The sequence below is a fragment of the Telopea speciosissima genome, chromosome 8, assembly GCF_018873765.1.
Source record: "Telopea speciosissima isolate NSW1024214 ecotype Mountain lineage chromosome 8, Tspe_v1, whole genome shotgun sequence".
Taxonomy (NCBI): Eukaryota; Viridiplantae; Streptophyta; class Magnoliopsida; order Proteales; family Proteaceae; genus Telopea; species Telopea speciosissima.
Window position 1 is genome coordinate 35,753,778 of NC_057923.1, and position 27,469 is coordinate 35,781,246.

At 40.9% G+C, this 27,469-nt stretch overlaps 1 protein-coding gene and 1 pseudogene across 1 annotated transcript in view; both read left to right on the forward strand.

Annotated features, from left to right (window-relative positions):
• Window positions 1–13,653, forward strand: part of LOC122672264 — a 33,845-nt gene extending 20,192 nt beyond the window's left edge. Inside the window, exons 2-6 of the mRNA XM_043869764.1 lie at window positions 11,860–11,998; window positions 12,083–12,144; window positions 12,195–12,885; window positions 13,006–13,240; window positions 13,353–13,653. Of these exons, the coding sequence (XP_043725699.1) occupies window positions 11,860–11,998; window positions 12,083–12,144; window positions 12,195–12,885; window positions 13,006–13,240; window positions 13,353–13,653 (1,428 nt within the window). The remainder of the gene's footprint in view (window positions 1–11,859; window positions 11,999–12,082; window positions 12,145–12,194; window positions 12,886–13,005; window positions 13,241–13,352) is intronic.
• A 2,228-nt stretch (window positions 13,654–15,881) lies between these two features.
• LOC122672265 lies at window positions 15,882–19,097 on the forward strand (annotated as a pseudogene).
• Window positions 19,098–27,469: the final 8,372 nt, after the last annotated feature.

A 27,469-nucleotide genomic window follows, 5' to 3' on the forward strand; every position in this document is an offset into this window, starting at 1 on the left:
TTGTTTGTGCTGTAGAACCAAGCAAAGCAGAGTTTCCTTCACCTGCGGGGCCCACTAGGGTTCCAAAACATTTCCAATCAAGGACAGATGTGGGGAAGGGCTTTTTGGTAATTTTCCAGCCTTCCCACAGTGTCCAGGGGTCAAAGGGTGAGGTTCCCCAGGTCTGTCCACCAATCCAGTCAATTTCCCTTCACTGGGCGTTGGCTCTGGGCGATGTCTGCATCGCCTAGTGCATCGCTCAGTGGCTGTAGAATCGATGTGGGTTGAGTTTCCAAGGTGGGGCCTCATGGGTCGAGCTCAGACTTGATCCTCTACATGTCAGGGAGGTTAGGTAGCCCCTAAGATGGCCCACCCATTGGTCCAATTGGATCCTCCATCAGATCCACCATCAGGCTGCCAGAGGCTACCCAAGCAGTCCCAGTAAATAGTGTCACAGGGTTTTGCCTAGCTTGGGAATCTAATTTCAGCCACATGCAAGGCTGGAAAAGCCTAAAAAGTAATGGTTCAGGGCTGCAACCACCTAGGGTTTGGTCTCAGCAGCCTTAGCTTGCACCCAGGGTTCCAATCCATAGAGGAACAGGGCACCTGGGCAGTACTGCTGTGCACATCCAGGTTTCGGCCCCAAGAACAGCATAACAGCCTATTAGATTTATGTAAAAATTATAGATCTTCCGTGTATAAGGTCTGCATGGGAGATCTGGAGCAGTTCTAGCCTAACCCCATCTATTCAAGGCTGCCCAGAGAGCAGATTCATATCACATACAAAGAAGAGATAGGGACAACAGAGATGCATAGGTATTTTTATACCTGAAATGGCCTGAAGAATCTCAGTTCTAGCTGGGATGGGTGGCAGCCAAGCTTTCCTCCTTCTTTCCCCTTCCTTCTGCTTCTTCCTCTCTTCTTCCTCTCCTTCTTTTCTCCTTTCTTTCCTCTCTTCTCTCCCACAGATTTCCAAGAGATATAAGAGCTCTAAATGAGCTCAAACCCCTCCTATTTATAGACCTCCCCTTCACTGAGGCATGTTTGCCTGTGAAGGACCCTTTCAAAAATTAGTTTTTAAAACTGATTCCGACTGATTCTGGGCACACTGGTGGGTTCCATAGTGAACTGAGGGCATGAGGTGGTCCCTCAGACTTCCCTCTATCAGTGGAGGGTACCCATGTCCATATTGGGTGGTCCCCATAAATAAAATCCATTAAAATATTCAAAATCAGTCACTGGGCAATGTCACTGGGCCTTGTTGCATCGCCCAGTGCTATCGCCCAGAGAATTCCTGTCAAACCCTACCCCTGACTGGATGGAATTTTGGTTCAAGGATAGGAACCCCTGATCAGGCATCCAAGATCACTGTGGAGCACCACTCCAGTGACATGGATCAATGAAGCAACCCTGTGCATGTCCTCTTTTATGCCTGTGAGAGGATGGACAGTGGACCCCAGCTCTTGCACAGCTCACAGCTTGATGTATGGCTTGAACCCCAGGTAATCTCTCTCCTCCCAAAATGGTGGGACCTACCTGTGTAAAATGTGCCAAAAACACCTAGTGGGCATGAGGGGACCACACCCTGACCAAGGGTCAAACCCCTGTGCAAGCTCCTCTGAATTTCAGTTGCTGGAATTCTCTAGGCCATGGCACTAGGCGATACAGGGCGCCCAATGATAGATTCTATATATCTCTGATTATTTTAATTATGGGGACCACCTAATATGAACATGGTCACCCTCCACTGATAGAGGGGAGTCTGAGGAACCACCTCATGACCTCAGTTCACTGTGGACCCCACCAGTGAGCCTAGAATCAGTCAGAATCAAGTTAAAAATTGATTTTTAAAAAGGGACCTAAGGACCAAAGAGACCTCAATTGGTCTTGGACCTATAAATAGGTGGCCTTGGGCTCATTTTAGAGCCCTTGACAAATCTGAAATCCCTGGGAGAGAAGAGAGGGAAGAAAGGAGAAAAAGAAGAAGAAGGAGAAGGAAGAAGGAAGAAGGAAGAAGGGAAGCTTGGCTGCCACCCATCCCAGCTGGAACCGAGCTTCTTCAGCTCATTTCAGGTATAAAAATACCTATACACCTCTGCTGTTCTCATCTCCCCTCTGCATTTTATAAGATTCTGCACCCTGGGTAGCCCTGAATAGCTAAGGTTTGCCCAGAACAGCACCAGATCTACCATGCAAGCCTTAAGCATGGGAGATCTAGGATTCTTGCTTGATTTCATGATTCTATTTTGCTATTCCTTGGAGCCGATTCTGGTTGTGCTCAGTTGCATTGCCCAGATTCACTTCTGGCTGACTGATGGGAACCCTGGGTGCAAGCTAGGGCTGCAGAGACCAAACCCTAGGTGATTGCAGCCCTAAACCCTCATTTGGCATGTTGTTCCAGCTTTGCATGTGGCTGAAACCAACTTCCAAGCTTAGCCAAAACCCTGAATACTATTCAGCCACTGTCAGCCTAATGATGGATCTGATGAAGAATCCATTTGGACCATGAGGTAGGCCACCTCAGGGGCTACCAAACCCCCCTAACATGCAAGGGATCCATTTGGGGCTCAGCCTTGCAGGCCCCACCTTGGAAACTCAACCTGCATCGATTCTGCAGGCACTGGGCGATGCAGCAAGGCCTAGAGACATCGCCCAGTGAGGGAAAACCTGCTGTATTGATGAACAGGGCTGGGGGATCTCACCCAATGGCCCCTTGGACACTGTGGGATGTGGGAAAAGACTAAAATACCCTTCCCCACATCTGTCCAAGATTAGAGAATGCTTTGGAACCCTAGTGGGCCCTGTAGGTGGTTGTAACCCTGCTGTGCTTGGTTCTACTACACAGGCAAGTCATGGACAGCACTGTGCACCTATTCTGAACTAGGGCTGGGTATAGTCTATGGCAATGACCACGTTACCCCTGTGCCATTAGCACTGGCCCATGCACTGGCACATGTACGTAAGGCCCAGTGACTCCAAGAGTGAACCAAATGAACCCCGGGTTAACACAGTAATATTAGGGTAACCCTAGGACTTCTAATGATAGATTGATAACTTAACATGGCAACTTTTAATTTACATCTAGGACTTGATCTTGTGCTCGGGGACAACAACCAGACAACTGCTGGAACTAAATTTGTGACTGAGTACCTAAAGCCAAGTACTGGTGAGTAAATAATACAGTCATATGTGTAAATGAAATCATGATCTGATGCCGGCTAATTAAGAATTAGAATTATAAATGCTGTGATATTTATTCCTGTTTAAAGCTATTCAAATCACTGCATATTGAATGACTGTTGATCAACTCAGAGAATGTTTGCTTGATGAATGTCTGCTAGACTAGATGCCGTAGTCGGCTTGGAAATGGGGCCTATGGTAGCCCGTATTATGGGGTACGATTGACACCGCTTGACTCATACGATACCATATAGACATGGGGCTAGAGTTTCATCACCTGTGCCACGCACCCTTGCCAACAGGGGTTAAGGTGTTGGATGCCTGTGGGGACGACCATCAGAATATGACAAAAGAGAAAAAGAAATGAAAAGAACACCGGAATGGTGCATGAATGGATAACACCAGAATGGTGCACATGGGCTATAAGCCAGAAAAGAAAAGAAAGAAAGAAATGGATTGTCCCATGGGTTAATCACAGAGGGCTGGTCGGGCTGACCGTGGTGAACGAATGCGGGAGCTGACTGGTCCTCTCTGACAACTCAATGGGTGTATCACGAGAAGGGGTTAGAAACCTGCACCAGGGATACATGTATTAGGGATTGTAGTGGCACAGACCAGACTTAGTTGTAATGGTAGGTGGCTAATAATAAAATCTGGACTTGCATATCATGTAGGATCATATGAATTGTGAATTGTGATTGCATGTGCATGCATGATTGATGTTATTTGTTCACGAGCTCAGTGGGGCTCACACTCTGTTGCATAATGTTTTGCTTAGATGATTTTACAGGTGGATGCCGCTGTGGCATGGCGGGGCCATCTCGAGGAGGAGAGTTTTGGTTATTATGATGATGTTGGTGTGGACCCCAACGGAGGTTATACCGATCCTGCGCATATTTTCAGTGGTTGTTGATGAAGACCATTGAAGAGTGTTCATGTTAGCTTTTTTACTTGGGCACTCCTTTTGGGTTATCTGGAGTTATCCCTATTCTAACTTGCTGGTTGAGGTTTTTTTTTACTTTTCCCTTTTGGGGCTGAGTATGCTCGCCCTGTATATATTTTTGTATGTAGTACTGTACTTATCAGCTTTGTTTCTTTGCTTACTTTGTTTGTGGGTTGATGGGAAATGTAAAACTTTTATATGTAAATATTATCACTGTTTCCCCCGTATCTCTACGTTTCCTTTTGTTTATCAAATTGTAGTTATCTGCGACACTCTGAATTTACCTATGGTAAAGAGATGGTTGTGGTTCCATGATCGTAAGCACTGCTTCTAGATCCATGCAATTTGACGGATTACCGTTACGCAATTCGGGTCACCTACCCAATCCTCCTAGGGGTGGTTTGGGGTGTGACAGAGCTTGGTTTCAGAGCGTGAGGCTCTGCCTACGGTTATGGATTATAGATTAGGAATAATAAGCTTTAAATAGTAAAACACGTGATAACTAAAAGCCATAAGGGGAGGAAGATGTAAATAAATAAAAGTGCATAAATTCCGTTAGTTAAAAGATAATTACAACTCAGTTTTTACACAAGCTTTAATTACATGGACTGTAATGAAATAACTACATAGCTGATAAAATAAAAAAAACAAACAAACAAACAAGCACTAAATCAAATCCATCCCAAACAAGGGAGAGTACATAAGCATAAAAGGAAAAAAAAAAGGGGTAGTCAGAACCACGTAGCGTGAAAGGCTGGAACTGATGGAGCTACTCAGTCGGAGGCAGATCACTAGGAGGAGGCTGAGTTTGGTGTGAATCAACTCTGTAGAACCTATCCCAAAAATTTAGATGTTGCTCCACAGACCCCACTCTCATCTCCAAAGAAGTGAAGCCCTGATCCACCTTGGTCTCTAAACTGGAGAGCTGAGTGCCAAGACTCTGAAAGTGTGTCATCATCTGTGCCCAATCAGAAGGACCTGGAACCTATGAGCTAGTGGCATCGGTCGTCTCGTAAGTAGGTAAGTCTGTAAACTGCGTGTCAAAGCCCAAAAAATCATCTAGACCTAACCCCTGCTCCTCTGCATGAAGACCCTAGGTGTCACCCTCAATGTCTCTCTGCTCATCCATACCTTGGACATCCTCATCATGCCCCACTCCCTGCTCCCCTACATCCTGCTGCATCTCCACCTACTCCTCTCCCTCTATTGGATCCTTCCCAGGCACTTTCATCTTCAAAATAGAGGTCTTGTCTATAGGCCTGGATCGAACCCTATCAATGAACTCGCCCTCCAATGGCACCCCAAAATACTGGAAAACCAAGGTAAGGAATTTCCCGTTGGGAAGGTTTCCATCAGCTGGGTTCTGTGCGTGATAAAGCATCACCTGAAGTAATAAATAAGGGAGGTTGATGACTGGACCCCTGACCAGCTCCCAAGAGGCAGTAGGTAATATATGCTCTCATCATGGAAATACTGCCCTTGTTTCCACCCTTGGGATAAATGTTATAGGTTATACACCTACTGATCACCTTGGCACTAGGTTTGTAGGCAGACTCAGACTTAGGAGTGTTTCCTGAACTTGTCAAAACTATGAAAACTATCCTCCTAGTCTCCAAAGAAAACATATCAGAAATATCCATGCAAGGCTGATAGTACACTCGCTCTCCTGTGTCTAGTAAACCCAGGATCTCTGCTAGGAGGTAGTGGTCAATCTGATATCCACTCCCTTTACCCTGCTCTGAAGCATGAAGTCTTGTGCCCCAGATGGCATCAAGTTACAATAGAAGTACCGAACCAAGTTGGGATAACAAGGCTCGGTAGGGGATAGCATCGATGCCCAACCTAGGGCATTGAATTTGGCAAAGAGGCCATATTGATGGAAGTCCTCTACCCGTACCACCTGGCCATTCACTATCTTTATAGAAGCAAAATTCTTCCATTCTTTGGAATGCTCGTACCTAGAGAAAAGATGGTGATCAAAATCGAGTTCCTCGGAAGACGAATCCTCTCTAGGAGATGAGGGTGGAACCAAAGAGTAAGAAGACTCCTTGGATTCAACTCGTAGCCTCTTTTGGGCTACTGATTTTTGAGTTGTACGATGACTATAAGACATTTCCTATAAGAAATAGTAAGAACAACTGAGTTAGGGCAAGAAAAACAATAGAAACAAAAAGGAAGAGCTAAAATAGGGTAAGTGTTAAGAAAGCATACCTAAGCACGTGTAGATGCGTGAAAACCTCGGAGAATCGCAAGGATTTGGTGTAAAAGTGGTCCCCTCACCCTAGAAGAACCCTTCCCAAGAGTTTAGAAGAGTTTGGAAGAGAATAGAGAAAAAATGGGGCCCTCTTGGACTTAAAACCCTGCTCCCCGAATCTCTGGGTGATGGCACTGGGTGATGTGGCAACGCCCAGAGACATCGCCCAGTGTGTGCAACTTTACTGTTTTGAGCTGTTTACATGTAGGGATTTGAGATTTGACCATATTAACCTCAATAAGCATAAAATATGGACTTTTACAGATGGGTTTGGAAAAAAAATAAAATAAAATAAAAAAATATCTATATAATAATAATTATATAAGTACTAAGCAAACATAACTTTTTGAAACTCATGACACTCCCTGTCGGCGTGCTGACTACTAACTCATGCCCAATATCTCTTGGTTGATCTTTCATCTTACTCACAAAGGTTGAGGAGAAAAAAGAGTGGGTTGTGCCCGAGTCAAATAATACTCGCATGGGTATGGTTGAGACATTCAAGGTACCTAGGTTTTGTAGGTAATTTAAGTTACATGATGTAAACCAATTATTCCCTATAGTCAAGTAGTGTTCAGCAACATACCTGCCAATACGTCGGGGTTTGCCTCAGCTTCTTCATTCATCAAAGCATACACCTTTCCTTGTGTCCGATTGTCACTTGGTTGAAATGGCCTAGTGATGAGCACATTTATGTGTGAAATCTTAGGGCATAAAGCATACATTTTACCACATTGGACAGAGTTACTCGGTGCTTTCTTATGCTTTTCAGGTTTTGGGTGAATTCTTGTGAAAATGGAGGAGATGATGCTAAGAAAATGTTTTTAAGCTGTTTAAAGGTGTTAATGGCTTAGATGCATAGCCCATCGAGTCAGCTTCGCAACGGTTCAAACGGCACTTGATTCCGAGTTGAAACGAAGAAGTTACGGCCGTTTTCGTAACGAAGCGTGAAAATGGTCTACAGGAGTTTATTTGTAATTATTGACAATCGACCGGGGACAAAGTGAAGCAAACGTTTGGATTCTAGGGGCTTTAATGAAATAACCAGAAGTTATATTTCCTGTACCCGAAAGATTCCATTTGGAGGGCTTTGGACAGTCCAACTTCAACTTGAGATATCTTGGGCTCCCCAACTCCAAATTGGACGAAATTTGGGTCTATTTTGGGTGATTTTTCGTAAGGAACACAATGGTGAGGCCTATATAAGCACCCCATGCTCCACGTTTTTTGAAGAACAGAATGGGTATTTTAATTATTCTTGAAGGAATCCTAATCATCACCCTTACTCTCTCTCTCCTCCAACTTCTCAAGGGCACTTCTGGAATTCTACTTGGGATAGATTTATTTTGAAAGATATTCTCTCACCTATGGAAAGTTGAAAAATCAAAGATGCTTTGATTTTATTGCTTGGGGAAGATATCTACAAAGAAAAGGAAGCACTTGTTAGAATTGGAAGTTTACTTTTCTAGAAATAGAAGGTCTATGTAAACAATCTTCTCTTCTTCTTCTTTCTATTTTTTTCTTTTTTCTTAGGATTCAAGGCATTGTAAAAGAGGAAGGAGAAGAGAATATTCTCTTTTCTTAGGGAATATTTCTCCTACACTTCCCTCTTCTCCCTTCTCTTCTCTTCCCCCTATAAATACCCCTTGCCCTTTGGGTTGTAAGAAGTTAGTAGTTTTTTAGTTCAGTTTTTAGTTAGTTTCTAGTTCAATTTTAATTCAGTTTTTTAGTGTAATTTTTATTTCATTCACTTAATGAAATTTTCTCTTCTTTTCCTATTTTTGGCTTAAGTTCTTAGTTTTGATTTCAAGTTCTTAGTTTTGATTTCATAAGTCTAGTTTAATGGTTGTAATAGTTTTAGTTTAAAGCTTCCTAGTCTAAGTTCCTATGTTGATGACAAGACATGGAGATTTAGAAGAGGAAGCCATGGTGAGTTTATTCAAGTATTCAAGCACATCAAGGTATCTCATTCTCTAAACCCTTAATCTCATTCTCCCTTTCCTATATCTCTCTCTATCTTCTTCTTCTTCTCCCTCTATTTCTTTTATTTTTTTTATATGGTTGTGGTATGTGGATGCACTTTTATTCCCTTATTTCTTTTTATGTGATTATGAAGTGTGGCTGCGTTTTTATTATTCCTTTCAATTCGCTTTAGTTTGATAGGTTAGATGCTCATGCATTAGGACGCCAATTTAATCCCTTAATTTTGTTAGATGCTTATGAGTTAGGATGCATTAATTTTCATTAGTTTAATTAGTTTAATTTAACACTTTAATTTGGTCCACTTTGCATTACTTTTAAGTTAATTAAATAGAGTGGCGTATATCTCCTCGTGTTCGACCCGTAGCTACGATTGACCCATACGCTTGCGGTATTATTTTAGTCCCAAGGAATTCCACCTTCCTTTCTTTTTTCTTTTTTTTTTCTTTCATTCACTTTCATGCCTTGCCTTGTCACAAACAAATTGGTCTCAACTACTAGCCAAAAGATCAAAGGGTCCATAAAATACATAGAGAAATCTAACCATCAAACGAAATAATGCTCATATTTTCCAATTCAATCACTCTCACCGGATACAAACCAACCACCGTCCTTGAAAAGGGATTTTTTATTATTTTGCATGCTAGGACCCCTAATTCCCTCTCTCTCTCATTTTGCAATCAAAGAGACATATGCACAAAACCAAACTATTGTCACAATCAAAATTCACCAATTAAGCCCAACACCTAGCGTAGGGCTAGTTTGATGAATTGTTGCCATATCCACGCGATCTGCAATCCCTAGCCATATGTCCTTCCTTGTTACACAGATAACATTTAAAGGGTGGAGCTCTAGGTATTGAGGCTTTGCTCGCCTGACTTGTTGCGGTTGAACTGGCGAAGCTACTGTCATCGCTTGACTCATAGTAGGTTGAGTAGGTCGAGTGAATGTGGGGCGGAAAGAATTCTGACCTACACTCGGCCTACAATACAGAGTTGGAGTAGGGCTTGAACTCGTTCCTCGATAAACTTTATTTGGCCAACCGTAGGTCTGGAAATTATTTGGCCTTTTGTTCAACCCAGACGACATCATAATCTTTTCTTTCTCTTTTTCTTTGAATCTATCCTCCATTGTCTTCGCCTTATCAACCATTTGAGCATAATCCCAAATGTCCATTATTGATAAAACTGACCCGATCTCAGTTTTGAGTCCCTTCTCAAATTTCTTAGCCTTACTAACATCCCCTTTCAGGTGATCTAGGGAAAAATGGAACAAGTCCTCAAATCGTTGCTGATATTCTAGTACCGACTTAGTTCCTTGCACCAGTGTGATGAATTCTGCTTCCTTTCTATCCTTGAAACTTTTGGGAAAGTAGTTCTTGAAGAAAACCTCTTTAAACTGTTCCCAAGTAGGATTCGGGTGAGTAGCCTCCAAATTAGGCTTCGTGGCTTTCCACCAAGCTTCGGCTTCATTTTGCAACTGATAACCTGAACAAATAATCTTTTGTGCGTCTGTGCACTCGAGTACTTTAAATGCATTTTCTAGGGCACTGATCCACCACTCCAGCTACATTGCTTTTGATGTTATTTTGGAAAATGTAGGCGGTTGGAGTTTCTTGAACCTCTCCATAACCTTGGTGGTAGAGTTTTTTGCTAAATGTTGAGGTACTGGTGGTGGAAACAGTACGGGCCAATTAGGTGGTAGTGGTGGAGCGCGATCATGCATCATAGTAGCAAATTGTGTAGACATCTGGCCAAGCAACTCTTGTTGTTGTTGCATGGTTTGCATCATCCTGGTCACGAATGCAGTTACGTCATCGGCTGCCACACTTGGCTGAGGTGCTGCTGCAGTAGCTTATGCAGCCACTGCTGCTCCTGATGAAGCAGCCGATGCCTCAGAGTTTTGAGCCTCAGTTTCGTTAGGTAGCTCAACTTTCGCTACAACTCTAGGTTGTTTACCCTTACGACCTCCACGAGAACTTCTAGTGTTGACCTTTTTTGCTTCTCTGAAAAGAGGAGCGTGTTCAATATTCCAATTTCATCTATATGGATCAACAGTTGTTTCCTAGCTAAGCAGGTACTAATCCAGTCCACAGTTCCAATGAGTATCATGAGTCATACCAGTAAGGTGGATTATCAGATTCATTGTCTTGGTTTGTTAGGTGATGTGTTTTATTGAATACTTTGTGCTTCTCTTTCTTATGCATTTTATGTGTCAATATGCTATACATGGCACTAATGAAAATTTTCAAATTTTTAATTAAAGACTTTTAATTAATTATCTGATCTAGCAGGCAAGCATCTCCAGCTTCTTCCCGGTCACAAACTCCATAGCTAACAGTTACTCTATGTCAGCTCTCACTTCTCCAGCTAAGGTCATCAAATACTCTCAGTCTTCAGGTCCACTAATGGCAGCAATGGCCAAGTAAAAGTCCAGTCGATTCTCAGCCCGGGGTAAAATCAACCGTATCCATCTCAGCCTTTCCCGTAAATGCCTAAGATAGATCATAGTGCTGGGGTCTCCAGCCTCGGGCAAGGTAATAGGTCCTGTCACATAAGATGGTTCTAAGCATTAGGACATACTTAATTAAAAGAATTAAATACATTTCTATGGAAATTTAAATAACTATGCACTAGTGATGCAATCTCTTGGGTTAGCTCAAGGAACCTTAGCATCTACGTCTTTGATTGACAAAGGAACCCTATCAGGTCCTGTCCTCGGGTATTCTAAGCTTAGGTTTGGATGAGATCTACGCTTCCCACACGTACTACATATGCATTACAGCATACCTATGTAACTATGTCCGATTTGCACAGCAACAGTCCAGTCAGTTCATACATTACAATAGGCAAGCATAAAGCATATTAGTAATACACACCATATGCTGTAATTATAAATACAAATATACTCACAACTATGAAGTACACTAATTATTTATTTTGACCTGACCATATAGATTTTCCCTAATCCCAATGTGTTGCATTTGTAAAATTTTCACTTTCTTGAACTCATGAAATCTAAGTTCTTAGGTCATTAATTATTTATTATTATATTTTATTAGTATAATATTATTATTATTATTTAATAATAATAATAATTTTTTTTCAGTCCTTGTTTTTATGTCGTATGGGGTTATTATGCCCAAAACTAGGGTCCTCATGTGCAAATACTGTAATTCTGCAAATTTACCTTCACTGGGCAATGGTTATTATGTCATAGATCAAATGAATGGATATACTATGACATCTATGGAGTTTTAACCATAATGAATGTTTATGATCTATGCATAGTATACTCTTTAGGGAATGTTTAAGTTGAACATGCTTGGACCCCAGCTAGATCCGGTGTCATGGGCCCCACTAGGTTTAGTCATTCTGGAGGTGTGACAACTTGGTATCAGAGAGGAGTTAAGGGTTTTGTAGACTTGTAACCTCTTGGCATAGGACTTTCGAGTTAAATTCTCTAAGTTTTGATGTTTAGGATCTTTAACTAGATTCTAAGATGAAATGATTTTATTGATCAGGAAATGCCTAAAGGAAAGAGAACTACAAGACAGGCAGCTATAGGGCTTGTTCAAGAGGAGGAGGTACCTGAACAAGTACTTACTCAAGAAGCATCCCCTGGGATCGAGGCTTTTGATTTAGGCACTAGAAGTGGTGGCGGTATGCTAGTATAGCCGACAGTCACAAATATGAGCATACTAAAGGACTTCCAAAAGCTACATCCTATATCATTCAAAGGTGTAGGTATGGACCCATCTATTGCTATGACGTGGATCCATGAAATGGAGAAGTTATTCGAGTTCCTGGTGTGTTCGGATGCCTAGAAAGTTTTATGTGCTGCCTACAATGGTGGCAGATGACAAAGACCATTCTAGGTGCTGAAGGGAAGGTGATAACCTGGGAAGATTTTAAAGTGGCTTTCGACAATAAATATTTTCCTCCCAGTGTTAGACAACAGAAAATGATGGAGTTTGTACAACTCACACAAGGAAGCCAATCTGTGATGGGTTATGAAAGAAAATCTGAAGACCTGTCAAAGTATGCTCCGCATATGGTGGTTACTGAGGAGCTGAGGGCCGAACAGTTTGAGCAAGGATTGAAGCCTGATGTTAGAAAAGTAGTGGCTACATTTCAATTGAAGACTAACACTGAGGTCGTTCAAAAGGCCCAGATCTATGAAGTAGATCATAAAGGGAACACCCAACCTGAGGGTGAGACCCCGAAGAAAAAGTTCAAGCCAAATAACTTTAAAGGAAAGTGGGCGATGAACCAAAAGAAGAGATCCCAAGATAAGGGATCTAGAGTGGAATGTCCCAAGTGTGGCAAGAGCCAAAAGGGAGAATGCTTGATGGGCACCACAACTTGTTTTAAGTGTGGTAACAGTGGACACTATGCAAGAGACTGCAAGTCTGGTGGTGGTTACCAATGGCCTGAGAAGACTGAGCATATTGGCAAGAAAGTGGTGGAAAACCAAAACCAAAAGACTCCTGGAAGAGTTTATACTTTGACTACTAAAGATGCTGAAGTTTCACCTTCAGTGGTAGCAGGTATAACTTTTTCTTATGACTATTATATTATTGATGTATATATCATGTTCTATACTAAGATATGTTAGAATGTGATGTATAAATGATGTTATGTTCCATGTCTATGTTTATGGTTGATAGGTATAATGAGTGTTTCTGGTATGCCTGCCTATGTCTTATTTGATTCGGGGTCTACGCACTCCTTTGTTTCTTATGAGTTTGCCAATAAGTTAGACATTGAACTCAAGAATATGGATTGTCCGTTGTGTGTGTCTACACCTTCTGGACATGTTATTGAGACTGATGTGATCTATGAGTTATGTGCTATAGATATTAATGGGAAGAGACTTGAGGCCAACCTAGTGTTACTAGATATGTAATACTTTGATGGATTGGCTGGCAACTTATTATGCCAGTGTATTATATTTTAAAAAGTTGGTGGTTCTAAGACCAATTGGAGAACCAGAATTTAAAATTTCTGGAGTTAGGATAAGAGCACCACCATCAATGATGATTTCTACTTTACAAGCTAGGAAGTTGCTAAGGCAGGGTTGCCAAGGATTCCTGGCAACAGTTCAAGACACTACAGCCAAAGAGTTGTTGATAACTGATGTACCTATAGTGTGTGATTTTATAGATGTCTTTCCGAAGGATTTACCCAAAATACCTCAATACAGGGAGGTAGAGTTCTGTATTAAACTTTTACCCGGCATAGTGCCGATTTCAAAGGCACCATATAGGATGGCTCCTGTTGAGTTAAAGGAATTGAAAGAGCAGTTAAAAGAGTAACTGGACAAGGGTTTTATTATACCAAGTGTTTCCCTGTGGGGAGCTCCAGTGCTTTTTGTAAAGAAGAAGGATGGTACACTGAGAATGTGCATTGACTATCAGGAATTGAACAAGGTGATGGTAAAGAACAAATACCCATTACCCCGAATCGATGACTTGTTCAACCAATTGCAAGGAGCTAAGGTCTTTTCTAAGATTGACCTTAGATCAGGGTACCATCAATTAAAAGTTAGAGTTGAAGATGTTCCAAAGACGGCGTTTAGAACACGGTACAGTCATTATGAGTTCCTTATCATGCCTTTTGGATTGACAAATGCACTGGCAGTATTTATGGACCTAATGAACAGAGTGTTCCATAATGTGTTGGACCAGTATGTGATTGTATTTATTGATGATATCTTAGTTTATTCTAAGAGTGAAGAGGAACATGCGGAACATTTGAAAGCTGTGTTACAAATATTGAGGAAAGAAAAGTTGTTTGCAAAATTCAAGAAATGTGAGTTTTGGCTTGACAGAGTGGTTTTCTTAGGCCACGCTATATCGAAGGAAGGCATAATGGTAGATCTAGGAAAGGTACAAGCAGTGATGGACTGGGCAAGACCAACAAATGTTATAGAAATAAGGAGCTTTTTGGGTCTAGCTGGTTATTACAGGCGGTTCATTGAAGTATTCTCTAGTATTGCTGTTCCGTTGACAAAGTTAACAAGAAAGGGAGTTCGATTCATATGGTTTGAGGAATGTGAAAAGAGCTTCGAGGAATTGAAGCACAAGCTTGTAATAGCCCCGGTATTGATAATTCTTCAAGAACAGGGGGTTTTGTTATTTATAGTGATGCCTCAAAGAAAGGTTTGGGCTGTGTGCTTATGCAACATGGTAAAGTGGTGGGTTATGCTTCTAGACAGCTGAAGTCACATGAACAAAACTACCCCACTCATGATTTGGAGTTGGCGGCAATAATTTTTGCATTAAAAATTTGGAGGCATTCTTTGTATGGTGAAAGATGTGAAATCTTTACAGATCACAAGAGTTTGAAATACATTTTCACCCACAAGGAACTTAACTTGAGGAGGTGGTTAGAACTACTGAAGGATTATGACTGTAGTATTAACTATCATCCTAGTAAGGCAAATGTTGTTAAAGATGCCTTAAGCAGGAAAACTCAAAGTTATACAGCAGCACTGTTGACTAGCCAACCTCACATTATAGAAGATGCTATGAAGCTAAATTTAGAAGTTGTACTACCCAATGCTACAGGGATACTGACAAACTTACAAGTGCAACTCTCCATCAATGAAAGAATTAAGGAAGAACAGTTCAAGGACCCATTCCTTGAAAAGGTAAGGAATGAGATTGATGAAGGTAAGCGGGCGGATTTCCATATTGAGAATGATGGATCCTTAAGATTCAGAAACTAACTGTGTGTGCCCAATGACATTGAACTAAAGAAGATTCTGATGGAAGAAGCACACTGCAACCCTTACACTGTGCACCCAGGTGGCACTAAGATGTATCACAAGCTTAAGGAAGTCTATTGGTAGAACAATATGAAGAGGGAGATAGCAGAGTTTGTACAGAGGTGCTTGACATGTCAGCAAATGAAAGTTGAGCATCAGTGACCTTTAGGTCTTTTGCAGCCACTCTCATTATCCAAATGGTAGTGGGAACGGATTACTATGGATTTCGTTACAAGCTTACCAAAGACTCCGCAAGGTTATGATGCAGTTTGGGTGATTGTAGACAGATTGACCAAGTCAGCCCATTTTCTCCCCATTAGAATTACCTACTCAATGGATAAACTTGAAGACCTTTATGTGAAAGAGATTGTGCGGTTGCATGAAGTGCCAGTTTCTATCTTTTCTGATAGAGATCCAAGGTTTACTTCTCGCTTTTGGAAAAGTTTACAAAAGGCCTTGGGTACTCAGTTACAATTTAGTACAGCGTTCCATCCTCAAACTGATGGTCAGTCTAAAAGAACCATTCAGATTTTAGAAGATATGTTGAGAGCATGCATGATTAATTTTAAAGGAAATTGGAGCGATCACTTAGCATTGATTGAATGTGCATACAATAACAGCTATCAATCCATAATTGGAATGGCACCTTATGAAGCACTTTATGGAAGGAAATGTCGATCCGCTATTTGCTAGACTGAAGTAGGAGAGAGGCAGATTTTGGGGCCAGACATTGTACTACAGACATGTGAAAAGGTGGAATTGATACAAAAAAGAATGAAGGCTGCCCAGAGTAGGCAGAAGAGTTATGCAGATTTGAGAAGGAAGCCCTTAGATTTTGAATAAGGCATCAAAGTATTCTTGAAAGTAGCTCCAATGAAAGGGATTATGAGATTCGAAAAGAAAGGAAAGTTGAGTCCGAGATATGTAGGACCCTTCGAGATTCTTGAAAGAGTTGGACCAGTGGCTTACAGGCTTGCCTTACCACCGGAGTTGTCCAATGTCCATAATGTTTTTCACGTGTCAATGTTGAAGAGGTACGTTGGTAATTCATCTCATGTTTTGAACTACCAACCGTTACAATTGAATGAAGATCTATCATTTGTGGAAGAACCTGTGAAGATTCTAGACCGAAAGGATAAAGTTTTGCGGAACCAAGCTGTCCCATTGGTGAAAGTCCTTTGGAGGAATCATACAAGCCAAGAAGCATCATGGGAGCTTGAATCCATCATGCGGGATGAGTATCCCCAGTTGTTTGATGATCAAGGTACGTCAATTTCGAGGACGAAATTTTTATAAGGAGGGGAGGATGTAATATCCCGACCCAAGAATTTTATTTTTATACTAGTTTACTGTCTTATCTTTTTCATATGCCTGGACTGGATGGTAGGGGATCAATTTTCTTATTGATATTGTTAACTCATGGTAAGATTTCATGTATTTATGATTTTTGCAAATTTTATAATGAATTATGAGCATGAGTTTAATTGTTGGTCATGTATGGCTATGTGAGGGTATTTAGGTAATTTTATAACCCTTGACCTATTTATATAGGCTATGTATTGATTTTATACACTATGGTACATGTTTATATACTATGGTTTATAAGTATAGACTATGGTTTGAAGTGTATGAAATATATGTTTGGTTCATGTTAGTTCTTTGTGAGTTACTAATTGGTTCAATGAAATAGGAAAAACAAGGACATTATAGGAAACTCACTAGAAAGATTTTAAATACTAACTCACTATAGGTTGTGAGCAAAAAGGGAAAGAAGAATTTAAATGAGGGTTTAATGGGTAGGTTAAAATAGAAAAAAAGAAGGTAATGGAAGGGTATAAAGGAGACTTCAAGTAAGATGTAAATTAATGTGGAGGTAAAGTAGGAAAAATAGAAGATAATGGAAGGGTATAAAGGAGACTTCAAGTAAGATGTAAATTAATGTGGAGGTAAAGTAGGAAAAATAGAAGATAATGGAAAGGTATAAAAGAGACTTCAAGTAAGATATAAATTAATGTGGTGGTAAAGTAAGAAAAAGGAAGATAATGGAGGGGCATAAGTGAGATTTCAAATGAGATAAAGTTAAGAAAGAGAGAGAGACATTCTAAGAAAGAGAGAAGAGAAAGAAAAAACAAAAAGAAAGGAGAAGAAAGGAAAAATCGTGGAAGGGGGAGGAGGTGAGCCCATAACCTAAGATTCCCTTAGTATTTCTAAAAGAAAAGAAAGAAGGGAAAGAAGAGAAAGAAGGAAAAATAGAGAAAGAGGGGAAATTAGCTAGAAGATTGTGAAGTTGATGATTTTTATGGTGATTTTGAAGGGGGCTATTGGAGGATTAAGACTATATTAGGAAGAAGGAATTCCATGCACATAATTTGGAGGTAAGAGAGCCTATATTAATAGTTTAATTTTGTTCTCAAGAAAGGGTTTTAGAGGATTGTTAGTGTTAATAGTATGATTACATAATTCTAATGCTAGGTTACTAATTCATTGAAGAAATTGTAATGCAAATTTGAAGGTCTTTGTGAAGAACTCTTGGAACTTGAAGAAAGGATTAAGGAAAGGAATGAATCTAAAGAAGTGTTGGATTTCCATAGATGTGTAACTAACATTGGGGAGGTAAGTTTGGTTATTTGTTCTTATTGTATAATCTAACTAGATTTCATAGGTATCCATTTTATAGATTAATGAGAATTTGATCGTAAACCATTGTATTTTAGAATTAGAATAGTATAGATGTAATGGAGTGAGGCTAAGACCTCTGATCTTTACCCCTTGTTTTATCCCATAAAAATTCGGACATCCTGCTCTGGCAGAATGACCTTTGGTTAGTCCAGATGGCATATCTACTTCGTTATAAATTGAAAGTGAATGATTCAAATTGGGTTGTAAACTAGACTCATGGGGTAAAAATATTTAAGAAGTATTTATCCTAGATTCTGCTCCTAAATAGGGGAAAATTTGTATGCAAAGTCTGGGTACGTAAACCCCCGGGTAGAATTCTGGGTACAGGGGCAGAATGACCCTTGTTCAGTAAAATGGGTGTAACTCGGTCATTTCAAAAGAAAATGACCTGATTTTTTTATTCTATGTTTAGAGGACTCAAAAATAAAAATTTTCTATGAAGGAATCAACAGCCCAAGTGCTCTGAAAATAACTCAAAAATGGCTTGGAATAGGAAGGTATTTATGAAGTTAGGACTACTTGAACTGGACTAAAGTTTGGAAGTTTTGGAAGCGGCAAACGGTAAGTAATGATACATGATTATAATGTAATGTGTAGTTACTTAACTTATGTTTATATGTATTAATGTTTAATTGAAAAAATGAATATGTGTTATATGCTACTTGTAAGCCTTGTATGCATAGTACATGATAGATGTGTATGCTATAATGGAAATGAGAATTTTATATGTGCATGATTAAATATTCGAATGAGTTTAGAAATGGAAAGAAAGTATGTGCTCATATAGTGTTTGCAACTATATGATGCTGCCTATGAATTATATTTGCGTTCATGATAGGGCTAAGATTTGTTATGAAAGTACACTTGAGCATGATGAAAGATCAAGTTTTAAATGAGAACAAAAATTTAAGCCTAAGCCGATAGACGACTCGGGGTGGTAAATATAGGTGTTTGAGAGGCATTGAGGCTAAGGCCAAGACATGACCCGACACAAAAGTCTTGAGAGGCATTGAGGCTTTAGCCAAGACATGACCCGGCATGAGGGGATACCACTTCCAATGAGGAGTTGAGGCTAAGGCTAAGAATAAAAGACGGGTATTATATGATTGATATGAAAAATAATGGAAATAGTGAAAGTTGCTTGTTACCCTAGTAAATGGTTATGAATTATGTATAAGTTTTTCTATAAAGGATTGTTTATCATACTTACAGGGCTGTCAAACTCATTCTATTATTATGAATGTTTTTATAGAGAAAGGAGCCAAAGATAAAGGAAAAGGAATTGTGATCGCGCAGGATCACTCAGACTGAAGTTGACCTCACTATTCTCCAAGTATAGTTAAGGTAATTATTATGATTGTCTAGACCTTTATAAAAATGATGTTCTAAGATTGTATCCCATGTGGATGACTGTAATATATAGATAGATGCCAACAGTGCTACTACCCAATGGATGGGAACATGGGGTGGATGAATAGTTTATGGTTTAATGGTTTAAATTTGATGTCCCTAACCCTTGAAAGTTTCTGCTAACACTCTGATGGTTATTATGGCATAGATCAAATGAATGGATTTACTATGATATCTATGGAGTTTTAACCATAATGAATGTTTATGATCTATGCATAGTATACTCTTTAGGGAATGTTTAAGTTGAACATGCTTGGACCCCAGCTAGATCTGGTGTCATGGGCCCCACTAGGTTTAGTCGTTCTGGGGGTGTGACAATGCAAATCCTGTGTCTTTGTTTATCACATCTACCTCCCCTGTTGCTTTTAATTGTTACATGTCTTATTGCTTATATCTTGTTAACCCTAGTTTGCACGTCATGAATGTAAGAAGAGCCTCAAGCTCTGAAACCAAGCTCTGTCACACCCCAAACCACCCCCTAGGAGGATTGGGTAGGTGTCCCGAATTACACAATGGCAATCCGCCAAATCCCATGGATCTAGAAACAGTGCTTACATTCATGAAACCATATCCACATCTTAACCATAAGTAAGATCAGAGCAATGCAGGACGTCTACAATTCAAAAGTAAATGGAAGCATAGCGATATGGGAAATGATGATAATATATACATATAAAGTCTTGTTTGATACATCTCCTGAGCACACACAACCCACAATAAAGAAACAAAAGCTGATAAGTACAGTACTACATACATGGTAATGTACAGGGTTAGGATACCCAACCCCAAAAGAAAGAAAGAAAAGAAGACAACAATAATCAGTCTACGGTCAAAATGGGAAACCTCCTAACAAAACAAAAAGGAGTTCCCAAAGCAGAACATCAGAAACACTCCTCAACAGTCTTCATCCACGACCACCGAGAAAGTACGCAGAATCAGTATGACCTCCGTTGGGATCCATACCAACATCATCGTAATCACCAGGACTCTCCTCCTCGAGATAGCCCTCCATGCCACAGCGGCATCCACCTGCAAGATCATCTAACAAAAACAACGTATAACAGAGTGTGAGCCCCACCGAGCTCGTGAGCAAATAACATCAATCATGCATGCATATGCAGTTACAATCAACAGTTCACATGATCTACATGATATGCAAGTCCAGATTCTTTATTATTAGCCACCTATCAATACAACTAAGTCAGGTCTGTGCTACTACAATCCCCAATACATGTATCCCTGGTGCTGGCTTCTAACCCCTTCCTGCGATACACCCATTGAGTTGTCAGAGAAGACTGGTCCACCCCCACATTCGTTCACCAAGGTTGGCCCGACCAACCCTCTGTGATTAACCTGGGGAAACAATCGTTTCTTCCCTCATTTTCTTTTATGGCGTATAGCCCATATGCACCATTCCGGTGTTCTTTTATTCTTTTTTCTCTCTCCCTGATAATTGCCCCCATAGGTATCCAACACCTTAACCCCTACTGGCAAGGGTACGTAGCACAGGTGATGAAACTCTAGCCCCATGTCTATATGGCATCATATGAGTCAAGCAGTGTCAACCGCATCTATATTACGGGCTACCGCAGGCCTCATTTTCAAGCCAAGTACGGCATCTAGTCTAACAATCACAATCATCATATAGAATTCACAGTGTTGATCAACAACAGTTATTATGCAGTGATTTGAGTAACTTGAATTATAAGTAAATAACATAGCATCCATGATTCAATTATTAATAGCCGGCATCGGATCATAATTACATTTGCACATACAATAGTATCATTCACTCACAAACACTTGGCTCCAGGTACTCAGTCACAAGTTTAGTTCCAGCAGTTGTCTGGTTGTTGACCTCGAGCACGGGATCAGGTCCTAGACACAAATCAAGCATTGTCTTATTCAGTCACTAGCCCTACATTGGTGGTCCTAGGGTTACCCTAACTTACTGGGTTGACCCAGGGTTTAGTTGGTCTCATTTGGAATCACCGGGCCTTGCACTGGGCCTTAGGTCATGTCCCGGTGCATGGACCAGTGTCAGGGCATAGGGGCAAATTGGTCATTTATAATGCCAGTACCTGTTTCTAGGTCAGAACATGGTCCCAGTGCTGTAGGACCAAGCACAGCAGTGCACAGTCATATACGGGGCCCACTAGGGTTCCAAAACACTTTGTAATTAGGGACAGATGTGGGGGAAGGGTATTTCTATCATTTTCCACATCCCACAATGTCCAGGGACCAATGAAGATGTGAAATCCCAAGTTTGCCCCTCAAAGCAGTAAGTTTCCACTCATTGGGCGATGGCTCTGGGCCTTGCTGCATCGCCCAGTGCATCTCCCAATGCCTGCAGAATTGACCTTAGGCTGAGTTTCCAAGGTGGGACCTGCAGGGCTGGGCCCACACTTGATCCTCTGCATGTTTAGGGGGTCCAGTAGCCCCAATGGTGGTCTACATCATAGTCTAGAGGGTTTTTCCATCAGGGTCACTGTCAGGCTGACTGTGGCTGCCCAAGTAGCCCTGATGAATAGTTTTCAGGGTTTTGGCTAGGCTTGGATTTCAGTTCCAGCCTTATACAGAGCTGAAATCACCTGAAACAAGAGGGCTCAAGGCTGCATCCATCAAGGGTTAGGGCTGTGCAGCCTTGGCCTGCATCCAGGGTTCTAAAATAGTTAAGCAATTGAGCATCTGGCAGTGCAGCTGTGCACAGCCAGATCTTGACCTTAAGAACAGCATAACAGCCTAATAAAATGTGATAAAAATCACAGATCTCCCATGCTCTATGCTTGCATGGCAGATCTGGAGCAAGACTAGGTAAACCCTAGCTAGTCTGGCTGCCCAGTGTGCAGTTATGCAAGCAAAACATAGGAAAGGAAGGGGCAGCAAGTATTCATAGGTGATTTTATACCTGAGCAAGGTAGGAGCAGCTCGAGCTCAGGCTGGTGCAGGGCTACAGCACCCCCTCCTCCTTCTCCCTTCTTCCTTCTCTTCTTTCTCTCCTTTCTCTCTCTTCTTCCCTCTCTTCTCTCTCTCGGGTTTCAGACTTGCCAAGGGCTCTAAAATGAGTCCAACGCCTCCTATTTATAGACTCAGCCTCCACTGAGCCTTGTTTGCCTATTAAGGCCTCTTTTAAAAATTCATTTTTAAACTGATTCAGCCTGGTTCTGGGTCCTCTGGTGGGGTCCACACTGAACTAGGGGTATGAGGTGGTCCCTCAAACTCCCCTCTATCAGTAGAGGGTGCCCATATTCATATTGGGTGATCCCCATAATTATAATAATTAAAAATACCCAAAAACAGCAACTAGGCGATATCACTGGGCCTTGCTGCATCGCCCAGTGCCATGGCCCAGTGAATTTCAGCAACTGAATTCAAAAGGGAACAGCACAGGGGTTTGACCCTAGGTCAGAGTATTGTCCCCATATGCCCATTAGGGGTTTTTACATGATTTTTCAGAGGTGGGTCACACCATTATAGGGAGGAGAGAGATTACTTGGGATCCAAGTCATACATCAGGCTATGAGCAGTGCAAGTGCAGGAGTCTGCTATCCATCTTCCAATAGGTATATAGGAAGATATGCACTGGGTTTCTTCATTGATCCATGTCACTGGAGTGATGCTCCACAGTGATCCTGGTTGCCTGATCAGGGGTTCCTATCCTTGAACCAAAATTCCAGCTTGTCAGGGGCAGGGTTTGACAGGAAATGTAAAACTTTTATATGTCAGTATTATCACTGTTTCCCCCGTATCGCTACGTTTCCTTTTGTTTATCAAATTGTAGTTATCTGCAACACTCTGAATTTACCTACGGTAAAGAGATGGTTGTGGTTCCATGATCGTAAGCACTGCTTCTAGATCCGTGGGATTTGGCGGATTGCCATTACGCAATTCAGGTCACCTACCCAATCCTCCTAGGGGGTGGTTTGGGGTGTGACAGAGCTTGGTATCAGAGCGTGAGGCTCTGCCTATAATAATGGATTGCAGATTAGGACTAATAAGCTTTAAATAGTAAAACACGTGATAACTAAAAGCCATAAGGGGAGGAAGATATAAATAAATGAAAGTGCATAAATTCAACTAATTAAAAGATAATTACAACTCAGTTTGTACATAAGTTTTAATTACATGGACTAGAATGAAATAACTACATAGCTGGAAAAAAAAAAAAAACAAACAAACAAGCACTAAATCAGATCCATCCCAAACAAGGGAGAGTACATAAGCATAAAAGGAAAAAAAAAAAAAAAAGGGGTAGTCAGAACCACGTAGCGTGAAAGGCTGGAACTGATGGAGCTACTCAGTCAGAGGCAGATCACTAGGAGGAGGCTGAGTCTGGCATGAATCAACTCTATAGAACCTATCCCAGAAATCTAGACGTTGCTCCACAGACCCCACTCTGGTCTCCAAAGAAGTGAAGCCCTGATCCACCCTGGTCGCTAAACTGGAGAGCTGAGTGCCAAGACTCTGAAAGTGTGTCATCATCTGTGCCCAATCAGAAGGCCTGGAACCTGTGAGTAGTGGCACCGGTCATCTCATAAGTAGGTAAGTATTTAAATTGTGTCTCAAAGACCTCAAGATCATCTGGACCTAACCCCTACTCCTCTGCATGAAGACCCTGGGTATCACCCTCAATGTCTCTCTGCTCATCCATACCTTGGACATCCTCATCATGCCCCACTCCCTGCTCCCCTACATCCTGCTGCATCTCCACCTGCTCCTCTCCTTCTATTGGATCCTTCCCAGGCACTTTCATCTTCAAAATAGAGGTCTTGTCTATAGGCCTGGATCGGACCCTATCAATGAACTCGCCCTCCAATGGCACCCCAAAATACAAGAAAACCAAGGTAAGGAATTTTCCATAGGGAAGGTTCCCATCAGCTGGGTTCCGTGCATGATAAAGCATCACCTGAAGTAATAAATAAGGGAGGTTGATGACTGGACCCCCTGACTAGATCCCAAGAGGTAGTAGGTAATATATGCTCTCATCATGGAAATACTACCCTTGTTTCCACCCTTAGGATAAATGTTGTAGGTTATACACCTACTGATCACCCTGGCACTAGGTTTGTAGGCAGACTCAGACTTAGGAGTGTTTCCTGAACCTGTCAAAACTGTGAAAACTATCCTCCTAGTCTCCAAAGAAAACATATCAGAAATATCCATGCGAGGCTGATAGTACACCCGCTCTCCTGTGTCTGGTAAACCCAGGATCTCTGCTAGGAGGGTAGTGGTCAATCTGATATCCACTCCCTTTACCCTACTCTGAAGCGTGAAGTCTTGTGCCCCGGATGGCATCAAGTTACAATAGAAGTACCGAACCAAGTTGGGATAACAAGGCTCGGTATGGGATAGTATCGATGCCCATCCTAGGGCATTGAATTTGGCAAAGAGGCCATATTAATGGAAGTCCTCTACCCGTACCACCCGGCCATTCACTATCTTTACAGGAGCAAAATTCTTCCATTCTTTGGCATGCTCGTACCTGGAGAAAAGATGGTGATCGAAATTGGGTTCTTCGAAAGACGAATCCTCTCTAGGAGATGGGGGTGGAACTGAAGAGTAAGAAGACTCCTCGGATTTGACTTGTAGCCTATTTTTTACTACCGATTTCCTAGTTGTACAACAACTACAAGACATTTCCTACAAGAAATAGTAAGAACAACTGAGTTAGGGTAAGAAAAACAATAGAAACCCTAACCAAAATAATAGGAAACAAAAAGGAAGAGCTAAAATAGGGTAAGTGTTAAGAAAGCATACCTAAGCACGTGTAGATGAGAGGAAACCCCGGAGAATCGCAAGGATTTGGTGTAAAAGTGGTCCCCTCACCTTACAAGAACCCTTCCCAAGAGTTTAGAAGAGTTTGGAAGATAATAGAGAAGAAATGGGGCTCTCTCGAACTTACAACCTTGCTCCCCGAATCTCTGGGCGATGGCACTGGGCGATGTGGCAATGCCTCCAGTGTGTGCAACTTTGCTGTTTTGAGCTGTTTACATGTAGGGATTTGAGATTTGACCATATTAACCTCAATAAGCATAAAATATGGACTTTTACAGATGGGTTCAAAAAAAAAATAATAAAATAAAAAATATATATATAATAATAATTACATAAGTACTAAGCAAACACAACTTTTTTAAACCCAAAGGGGTGAAGTTTCTGTAAAGGGTTGTGTAGAACACATAGGACTTGGGAAAAAAAAAAGAGAAAAGAAAAAAAAAACTTTTGTTGATGTGTTTATAATAAATATTTAATATATGAAAAATGCGTATGTAAATTCACCTAGAGGGGGGGTGAATAGGTGTAGGTTTGAAAATTAAAACAATAATGCAGAAATAAAATCTTAATACAAGAAATAGAGAAGAGTAGAGACAAGCAATAAGAAAAGACACAAGCAATTTATAGTGGTTCGGCCAATATGTGCCTACGTCCACTCCTCACACCTTAGAGAGAAGTCACTATATAGAATCTTGAGTGAGCAAGAGGACTCTTACAACAACTACTCTTGAGAAACTGAGCAAGAGGACTCAAACACAACTACTCTTGACTTGTGAGCAAGAGGACTCCTTCTCTTGATTTGGAGCAAGAGGACTGAACAACAACTTTAAGTAAAGTACTAAGTAGTTTAGGATTACCTTAAAAACTTAGTAGAATGAGTGCTACCTCTTAGTCAATGCAGCTTGGATGCAAGTATGCAATGAGGGAGCAAGGATGAGATTGAATTTTCTTTGATCTTCTTGATCTTGAAAGAATAATCTCACTAGGGAGTGCTTGATTGTTTAGAGCTCTTGATTGGTGATTGTTGTGGTGTTTAGAACACTAATTCAGAGGGGTATTTATAGGCTAGAGGCTAAGAACCAATTCAGGAATCCAAATAAGAAAAGAATTCCACATTCTATAAGTAATCCGGTATGCTGGATGGGAATCCAGTATGCCGGATTACCTAACTCCCTTTTAAAAATAAGAGTAACGGATATAATTTAAGCACTTATAGGTGATACGGTATGCTGGATGGGGATCTGATATACCGGATCAGTGTACACTGCAGTACCTCAAGGATCCGGTATGCTGGATCTCATCCAGCATGCTTAAGTTAAACACTATGAGTAGTTCCTGAGATTTTACCCCTGATCCGGTATGCCGGGTTGGGAACCGGTATACCGGATTTGGCAACAGTGTAATTTCAGCTTAATTTCCTTGGGGGTTAATTTGGGTATTTCAAACCCACTTGGTCACATAGTTAGAGGGTCAAATGGCCTCCTAAGGTCATTCTAGATGCATGCATGTGTGTGTGCATTACATCATGTGTGACTCAAGAAATGAAAAATTTACACAAATATCTAAATTTATACAAAGTCTTCAAAAGAGGTCTTCTTTTGACTTTCTGCAACATATATTTGACTTTGACTTCCAAGCTCCAATCTTCTTAAGGATCTTTGAACACTTGTATATGCTCTCCCTCACTTAGTGTTATGCTTTGACTCTAACACACTTAGAACAAAAGCATTAGTCCAAGACTTATTTGTTATCATCAAAACATCATCATGGGGATGACTTGGAGGGTGTGGAATGTAGGGTCATTTCCCTAACAATCTCCCCCTTTTTGATGATGATAAATAACACAAAAAAATAAAGAAAGGAAAGTAAGGAGCAATAAGCAATTCAATTTAAAAAGTCAATTTATTTTACTTATACCAAGTAATTACAAAGCAATTACAATATATAAGCATAAACAAGCCTTGCATTGCAACTTAGCCAGAAATTTAAAATTTAAAAATCAAACAACTTCTTATTCCAACTTCATCTCCCCCTTTGGCATTATCAAAAAGAAAAAAAAAATATCCTTAAAGGTCAAAAGGTGGAAGAGGGGAAATGGAAGTAGATGCACCGGAAAAAGGTGGAGGAGGTCCTTGTGGAGTTGCTCCTGGTGTATCAAGAGTGAGATGGCTAAGATTTAAGGCAAGAGTTTGAACTGCATTGAGGATTTTATCTTGGCGCACATTTAGGGAATCGAAGCCGGTCTTCAAGTCATGGCGTAGAGAAGCCAAATCTGCGTCAATCTTTTCTTGACCAATTTCAAGTGCTTCCATGTGGGGGTTAGTGTCTTCCATGTAGTCATCCATAGAGGATACCCAATCTTGTAGCGAGGCTGGAAATCCTTCTTGACCTGGAGGAGGAGGGGCATTTCCATCTAGATCTTCTTCTTCTTCAATAAATACATCTTAAGGAGTGAGACACTTGCTTCGATCACCTCCTCTAAGAATGTAATTATGCTG